This window comes from Cryptomeria japonica, chromosome 5 (genome assembly GCF_030272615.1).
Source record: "Cryptomeria japonica chromosome 5, Sugi_1.0, whole genome shotgun sequence".
In the NCBI taxonomy this organism is placed as follows: Eukaryota; Viridiplantae; Streptophyta; class Pinopsida; order Cupressales; family Cupressaceae; genus Cryptomeria; species Cryptomeria japonica.
Window position 1 is genome coordinate 854,545,575 of NC_081409.1, and position 9,385 is coordinate 854,554,959.

The 9,385-nt window shown below is 33.9% G+C and overlaps 1 protein-coding gene across 1 annotated transcript in view; it reads right to left on the reverse strand.

Annotated features, from left to right (window-relative positions):
• LOC131876233 (L-type lectin-domain containing receptor kinase VIII.1-like) overlaps positions 1-8,551 on the reverse strand; it is a 107,887-nt gene extending 99,336 nt beyond the window's left edge. Inside the window, exons 1-3 of the mRNA XM_059221112.1 lie at positions 8,488-8,551; positions 7,603-7,996; positions 6,397-6,637 (exon numbers count right to left, since the gene is read on the reverse strand). Coding sequence (XP_059077095.1) covers positions 6,397-6,637; positions 7,603-7,996; positions 8,488-8,551 — 699 coding nt within the window. The remainder of the gene's footprint in view (positions 1-6,396; positions 6,638-7,602; positions 7,997-8,487) is intronic.
• Positions 8,552-9,385: the final 834 nt, after the last annotated feature.

Below are 9,385 nucleotides of genomic sequence, written 5' to 3' on the forward strand. Positions count from 1 at the left end.
GATGACTTTCAAATTTTGCCTCCAAGTTCAAGTTCACTTGATTTCAAAAAAAAAGTGTCCACTTATACCCCCCATTTTGACCACCAGCTTCGTGCACTTACCCACAATCTCAAAACAACTTTCATATCATTCAAAAACTCTTCTTTTGTGCTCTTCACTAAATTTTGGATATTTCTTTTCACATTCTCTACACTATTCTTCCCATTCTCTCTACACTCAACAACTCATTGTATAATTAACCACATTCATTCCTTATATACAAGATAGATAATCAAAACTTGAACCAAGTTGGCCTAAACCAAAATATACCTTTCATACCAAAAAAAAACACACTGATCCACTCCAAGAGAAAGAGGGGACTAAAACACATCCTCCAAAGATCTATTTTACAATTCACAATCATTGGAACATAACTAATAGCATACCCAAACATTATGCATCCATATAAGAAATTAATAATCAAAAAATATCCTCCAATACAAATAACTATAATCTAGATCTCCACATGTTGTGGTGAGACCCATAACACATCAAATTGCCTTCCAGAAATCATATTCAATCCCAAAGATAGATCTAACATACAATATCACAACTTGCTCTGAAATATACCACAACTTTTAGAGAATACAATGATGCTTAAAACTAGCATATCTATGATACCAAAAATCTATCCAAGAAAGATAACACTATCAAACAATCATTAGTAGTACCTTCCAGACCTAAACACTTTCGAAACAACCAATAGAATAACTCCAACATCAACACGATAAGATATATATGCACCACAGAGTTTCCAGACTAACACCTATCTAGAACAATAAGTTTGACATCAACGACAACCACAACAACACATTCTTCCAATAAAAATAAATCGATCTTTGTGGAAAATGCCTTTGGTTACACCTTAACATTGAGAACCTATCCATATATATTATTACTCTACATAATCACTAGTCGAGATTATTACAATTTCATATCTATATATGTATAGAAAGGAATACAAGATGATGGCTCAACCTTTTTATCTTAATAAAAAAATTATACATTAATGGTTCCATTTGACTGTAGGTCTTAACAAAGGATTATTTGGTTTACTGTATTGTAATTGATCTAGTTTTAGTTTTTAGGGTGTCCTTTATTAAGACGTTGAATATTTTTCTACAATATTATTAATTTTTATTAAGTTGTTAAGATAACTCTATATTTTATTGACTTTATTGTAATAATTTCTTCATATAATTCAAAGAACCATACAAAAAGGGATACAAGATGATCTGTTATGTCCATGAAAGAATACACATACAAATGTATTATATAAAAATGTCAAAGAACCTCAAAATACAACATAGTTTACACACTCACAAATTACAATATAAAGAGTAAATTATAGTCTAAGACTACAATGGAATATATAATATAGTAAAATTTCTATAGGAAATATTAAAAGTTCAAAAGTTACAAACATAATGACAATGATTTTGAAGAAGCAATGCTATGACCTACAAATTTCATCTCAAAACACAAAAACAAATAGTGAAAGTCAGTGCCAGCCTTAAGAACTTAATATGACACTAGAAAATATTACACACAAAAGGTTAATAACAACTGTTTTGGCCTTGTTACATGATAATGCTAACAACTACTTTATCTATGTATCCCAAAAGTTTAAACACAATGATTCTCCTATGGCAACCGCTAAACCTTTGAACTAAAGTTAAATCTAGTATATATATTGGATAATGTGAACAACGAGAGAAAATGAACATAACAATCAACAAAATAATAAACCTTACAACATCAAAATCATAAGCATGAAACAAAAACTCCCTTAGAAATCTCCATACTCCTCAAATCTTCTTTAAAATTTGTTATAATTGCCCTAAAAAAATTCCAAGAACAAAGAGTCAGCTAAAAGAAGAGCTTAAGTAAGTGATAATGGTTAAAGAGAAAAGGAGGCTCATATTCAAATTTGTATAGATTTTGGATGGAGATAGATTGACGACATTGTTAAAATTCATCCAAGAAGAAATGGATCATTAGGATTATTTGAGAGAAATTTTGCCAGAAATAGGAGATGAGAGGAAATATGCTGGAAGGAATTAGAAGGCAAGTGATGGTGGCTATAAGAGAGTGGAGAGGTGAGTGAAATAATAAAAAAATTTAATTTCATAAGTAAGATAATAGTAAATATATATTTCATCCATTTACTAGGTTGAAGAGGGAAGAGGTAAATAGTGAGATTAATTAGATAACTTATTTAACTATAGAAGAAAAGTTAGATAATTAAATAATCAAAATTTTTCAATTATAAAATTGACAAAGAAATGGAAAATAATATTAATCAATTAATTAAAAAGAAAACGGATAACTAACTAAATAGTAAAAAATATTTAATTAGCATTAGAGAAAAGTGGAAAATTAGTATGGTGATTGAATAATTATAATTATTTCATAACTAAAGAGAATTGATGAATAGAGGAGGGATTAATTTTTGGTGTCTACATTTTGCCCCTCTTTGAGATGATGTGATTTTGATCTTTGTTTCAAAGATGAATAAAAAAAATGGAAGGTAAGATGTCTTAGAGGACCAACATAAGGAGGTATAATTGTCCCTTGAGAAATTGAATGAACAAATTTAATGAAGGAGGTTGATTTCTTGTCAAGATAATTATGCTAGGAGACAAGATTGGGCAATGTCAAGAGATTAAAGAAGCTAGATTAGGAAAAACAAGGGGATTATCAGAAGCTTAAGGAGATCCATAAGAAAAGGTAGGTCAATAAGAGGGGTACAAAGGTAAGGGATGGGATCCACAAGTGTTATTTTCACATTTTACTTTACACCTAAAAGTGATGCTAGTGGGTTTGGAAAGTGATGGTGGGCATTATATTGGCAAATCATTGGGCAGAATAAGTGAGGACTTTTGAGCATCAAGTAGCATATCAACCATTGCCAATGATTTTAATATCTCAACTCTATGAATTTGAAGCATCTTAGGTCAAATTTTATACATTTTTCAAGGTTTAGAGGGTTAAACTAGTGATTTAGGCTTGGGTAATGTGTAAATGAGGGTTTAACCTACTCATTTGACTATAAATTGTGCTATTGATAAGAACATGTACACATTTGAAGCATTTCTATGCTTTTGTAAGTTGTATGTTGGGTTAAAACTATGTAGTTTATTAGATACTATTCTATTGATAATAAATTGTTCCTTTGGAAGGATTTGAAGCATTTAACAAGAACTTGCACAAATGTTAAAGCTAGGGTTTAACTAGGTTTGACTTAGAGTTTGGGTTGACCTATGGTTAAGTTTACTAGAGTTTGATTGGATTGTGTGTTAGATTGTAGGAGGACCTAGATGCACTTTTATTGAGGGAGAAAATTCCTCCGAATAGTGAGTTTATATCAAAGCTGACAAAGGATAAGCACAAGGTTCTCCATGCATTTAGCTTGTAGCATGTAGCATAGATCTTAACATTCAATCTAATTTGAGTATGATGAAAACATTGGTGGAGAAATGAAATAGTGAGGTGAGTAATTTCTATTTCTTGATTGGTGAGATGACTATGACACTAGAGGATGTTTATAGGATTTTGCATGTAAGGATACATAGTCAGAGGGTTGTATATGACATAGATACAAGATTTGCAACTATGGAGTGTGTGTTTGAGGATGGGATTGGTATGGTTAGGACCAAGTTTGATCTACACTTACTTGGTGCATAATATGAGGCATGTCCTCTAGTTGATCTACACTTACTTGGTGCATAATATGAGGCATGTCCTCTAGTTGTTGTTGGTATCATCAATGTGATCTTATTTCTAGATAAGACATCTCAAGGTTTTTGCATTGGATGGGGTTGCGTGTTAGAGGAGATTGTCCTAAATAAGCCAATGCATTCATAGGGCTTGTGTATTTTGGGTCTTTTAGAAGGATATGCATGACATAGTGTATCATAGATTCACCACCTTGGTAGAAGAGACAAGAATACTCCACATATGGGCATGAAAGAATATTGCAATGACTCGATCGATAGAACATAAAGTAAGAGCTTGAGGGCGACCTTATGTATACATGCATAGCGATGTGGTTTCTTAGTATGATATAAGAGACATATGGTATTGAAGGAGAGAATTTGTTGTCATTGATTCAATGATATGGAAACCATGGTTGGATTGTGAGAAGTAGCAAGAAGAGAGAGGGAATCTACCCTATTGTTGGTCTCCCTAATTTTTGATAAGGTGCACTATATACATTATTGAATGATTTTTGTTAGGATGAGTAGAAAGTTAGTTAGGTAGAGTGTAGAGGATATCACAAGGGACAACTATTTTTTCTTGCACACAGAGAGAGTGCACATATTGGGGTCCCTCCATTCATGAAGAGTTAGCAAATGTATATTTTTTGAGAGTGTGAAACTAGTATGGTAGGATATGTAGAGGGATGGTAGATCCAAGAGTCATTACAGAGTATAGGGTATGGTTCAAGGTTCATCTGCCATAGAGGCTAGTAGGGGATATCATATCAACAGGAGATGGATATAGAGGTCATCGACGTAGGGGCAGAGGGGGTATGGTTAGACATGGTTGTAGTTGAGTATGCCCTGTAGTCAATGCGGACTACATTGTAGAGGATGCCCATGATAAGTATAGATATTTCTTGGAGAACCATATTGTGGGCCACCTAGTGGAGAGGAGAGCCTAAGATTAGGTGTAGACATCAAGAGGAAAAGAACCCAAAGAGTAGGCTAGGATTGAGGTAGATGGTGAGGAAGCATTGCAAGTCTGGTTAGATATTGCACTCTCAGAGAGAGTGAGATGTAGTAATACGAGAGAGGGATCAAGCTAACAAGGAGAGGGATATGGCATTAGCATGAGAATCTAGTTTGTAGGATAAGAGAGATGTCGTGATGAGTAGGGGACAAAGATCGGAGGAGATGTTACTAAAGGTGACTGAGACAATAAATGGCCCATCTTAGCCTATAGTGATGAGTAGAGGATCAAGATTAGAGGAGATGTTATAAGGGTGACTGAGATAGTACACGGCCTATAAGGGGATCTATAGAGATCGATAGATCATACTTAAATACTAATTACCACCAAGCCAATATTTACTATCGTATCTCCCCTCAACGAATGCATTCAATTATTCATGTGTACTCCCTTGTAACACTTGTTTAATTGATTGGCTGATTTAAGCTAATGACATTATAAGTGAACCCAAAAATTTATATACTGTGAGCTTACCTATTAACTGTTTTAAATTGCAACCACAAGATTCTCAATTTTTTTAAATTTTAAAACAATATAAGTTATAGGATCATGTATTAATGAAACTGATGCAATTATATTGGAATTTCTAGAATAGGCTTGTCTGAATAGATTGAACTATACTAGTAACAAAATATTGATTAAATAAGTAAAATGAGTTCACAGATTATCATTCAGATGTTGATTGAGCTCATTCCATGGCTAATGGGCAAATTCAAGCCAAGTAATATCTAATTGACTATGTAAATGCAAATCTTCAATACCAAAACTTTTATGCCCAGTGCCCACACCCTTCTATCGTAGCATTAAACAACAGAGGCATATTGTCAAACACTTTCATTGCGTTCTCCATATCAAAACATTTAGAATACACATCGACAAAGTCACAGTTCACAATTTTTTCACACTCAAATCTTTATTTGTTAATTTATTCATGAATTAAGTCGCTGAATGCCAAATCCCTTAACATCGAACAAACTCTGGACACACTTCCAAAGGTGAACTCATCCATTTTTATGCTCAGCCTCTCCAACTGTGTAAAAAGAGTCAGAGCTTCCTCAAACAGATTCTGGGATGAGATAGAGAACTGACGAATTTTTATCCAAAGAAGAGTGAATTAAAGCAACAAGTTGTTGCAAGAGAATGGTGGAGCTCTTACACATCTCCTGGGAAAAACCAAAGGACAACGGTCGTTAATTCCTTGTTGTGGCTAAGAATAAGACAGAACTTTTACCAAATCTTAGGTTCAGCCTGCGAAGTTTCAAACACCAGTGAGGATGTTACGAAAAAGTAAGCAGTGATGCCAATATATCTGCACCTTTTTGATGTCATAGGGTCACCAAATTATGGGAGGTGGACAAATAAATATAATGTTAAGAATCCGATCAAATCAGATATGCCAGTTGCTATGTATTTGTTCAAACATTTTTTTAAACTACTCTCCAATCGAGTAATTAAAAGAAATATCAATAGATATAAGATATTTTAGATATGCTACAATTATAATACATTCATCCCACAACTCGTGAACGTAAAGCAGTGCAGAGGCAATGTCAGAGGTAATTTTGTACCTGCACCTCCAATCTAGCTCTCATCTTCTTTGTGCGAAAAGGAAATTATCCAGACCTCCATTAGGCATGTATTCGTAGACCGACATAAGTCGGGGGATTTTTCATGGCACCAACCCAATAACTGAACCAAATTCTGATGCCGCAGACGAGTGATTGTGCTTATTTCTGCAAGATATTCCTTTTTCCCTTGCCTTGATCCCGCGGATATACGATTTACTGCTACAGTTCCAACTGATTGCACTAAAATGGATTTATAAACATCGTCGAAGCCTCCATGTTCCAGCTTGAAGGATTCGCTGAAATTATTAGTACCTGCACTAAGCTAGAGATCTATGGATTAGAAAGACACGGAAAACAGAATTGAAAAGAAGAAGACACAAATTATTTCAGAGAACTAATAATATTGATATTCAAAACTTAGCTATTATAGTACCATATAATGGTTTTATAGAGTGTTGATAATCTAGAGAGATCACAATAAAACAAAAAACAAACCTAAAAACAAATAAAACAAACTAAAGCAATAGAACCGGTTGCTTGTCTTACTGCGTAGTTAGCTGTTTAAAAAGCATAAAACTAATACTAAAACTAAGTTTATGCGTGGATTTTCTAAACTACTGCTTTATTAAAAATCAAAAAACCAATCTTTTTTATGGAGATCTCCAGCACAACCTTCAATCTTGATCTGTACGATACCATTGTATCATTAAATTTTATTTTCAATCTCCTCCTAAATGATCAATGGAGGTGAGTCCAACTGATTTATGAGAGCGATAAAATTTGTGATTGGATGAGCTTTAGTAAAAATATTTGCAACTTGTTCAGAAGAAGGACAAAATTGCAACTCCACTTGTTCATCTTGAACTAAGTCATGAATTTAATGATGTCAGATCTCTATGTGCCTCGCTTTGGCATGAAACACATGATTCTTTGTCATGGAAATAGTTTTGTTGTTATCCCAATAAATAGTGGTTGGATTCTCTGGAATCAAATATAGATCTATCAATATTCTTCTAAAACATACTATTTGAGACTTGTCGATGATGTTGCCATGTATTCCGCTTCTACTAAAGAAAGAACCATTGTTGCTTGTTTCTTACTACTCCAAGATACAACTCCAAAGCCAAATGAAAAAACATAACCAAATGTTGACTTTCTACCATCCACTGAACCAATCCAATAAGAATATGTGTAATCGACTAGTTCAAAATTGTCAATGAGAGAATATTGAATGCCAAATTTTTTTGTACCACTCACATACCTCATGGTTCTTTTAGTGGCCCGCCAATGCGACTCATGTGGATCCTGCATGAACTGAGAGATGAGGCTCACAAAACACATAATATCAGGCCTATTTGTTGTCAGGTACATGAGGCTACCAACCAAACTTCTATGTCGAGTAGCATCAACCTTGAAAGTAGAATCTTCCTTGGTTAACTTTTCACCAAGTGCTATGTAGGTTGGAAGTTCTTTGCATGCCACCATTATAAACTTCTGTAATAAATCATCTACATACTTGGTTTGGGAAATAAATATACCTTTTGATGTTTGTTGTACTTTCACACCAAGAAAATAGTGCATGAGTCCCAAATTTGACATTTCAAACTCTTGTTTCATTTCTACTTGAAACTTCTCCATGAGAGCTTTTCTATTACCTGTATAAATAAGATCATCAACATAAAGACAAACTATGAGAATATCATTATCAATACGTTCGACATACAAGGTGGGCTTTGAGTGGCTTGTGTTGAATCCTTTCTTCATCAAATAACTATCAATCCTAACATACTAGGTACGAGGAGCTTGCTTCAACCCATAAAGGGCTTTCTTTAACTTGTAGACTAAATTTTATATTCTAGAACTTCATAACCCATAGGTTGTTCCACATATACTTCCTCATCTATGTAACGATTAAGGAATGTTGATTTCACATCTATCTAAAATATTGGCCACTTGTATTGTACTACAACAACCAATATAATCTTGATTGTATCAAGTCTAGCCACAAGAGAAAATTTATCTACATAATACACTCTAGGAATTTGTTCAAACCCCTTGGCAAAGAGTCTTGCCTTATGTCATTCTACTGAACCATCTATATGATATTTGCCTTTGCAAATTCATTTCAAACTGATCACCTACTTACCTTTGGGAGGTGGGACTAATTCCCAAGTATTATTCTTATGAATGGAACTCATCTCATCATTCATAGAATTAACCCATGCATGTTCTTTCACTACTTCATACACAGAAGGTTCAACTTTAATTGTACTAAACAAAGAAAAATTAACAACTATATTTATATTGGCACTCCTTTGATAAATATCAACCAAACTTCATACCTTTCTTGGAAAGTATTAGAATCATAGATCACTGAGAGGGGAGGTGAATTTGTGATCTATCAAAAGTTAAAAGGGTAAGTGCACAAAGATGGGGGACCAAAAAGGGGTCTTAAGATGCCACTTTTTTCCTAAAATCAGCAAAGTTTGAACTTTGATGAGAAATTGAAGATAGGTACACTCAAAATTTTGTAAGGAAAGCAAGTGCAGAAATTTGCTTCCCTAATGTCAATTTGCAAGGGAAAATAGATAGTGTTTACAAATTTTGGAACTTTTACAGAATACAACACAAGAATGAGCATACACAAATAAACAACACACAGAGAGAACACACAAAATTAACGTGAGAGAACCCTTCTGGGAGAAAAACACACTACCAACAGATAATGACTTTATTAACAATATGTCAAAAGACACAAAAGTCCAGTTTGCAGACTTCCTTCACTTTGTCATACAATCATTCTAGATTGAAACATACAACACTCGGGTCAAACTACTTCACAAATCGCTCAGTAGTTATTCTGGTTTGTGACTATACATTCGGTTCACATTTGGCTTCAAATACCAGACTGGTCGACCATTACATCTACCTGAGATGGTTGGGAAATCAAACTATCTTTGTCGGTCTACAATCATGGAAAATCAATTATTTCACATGCATCAGGGAGTCGGGATAGTTCGCGTTCATATACACTGACAGTATCA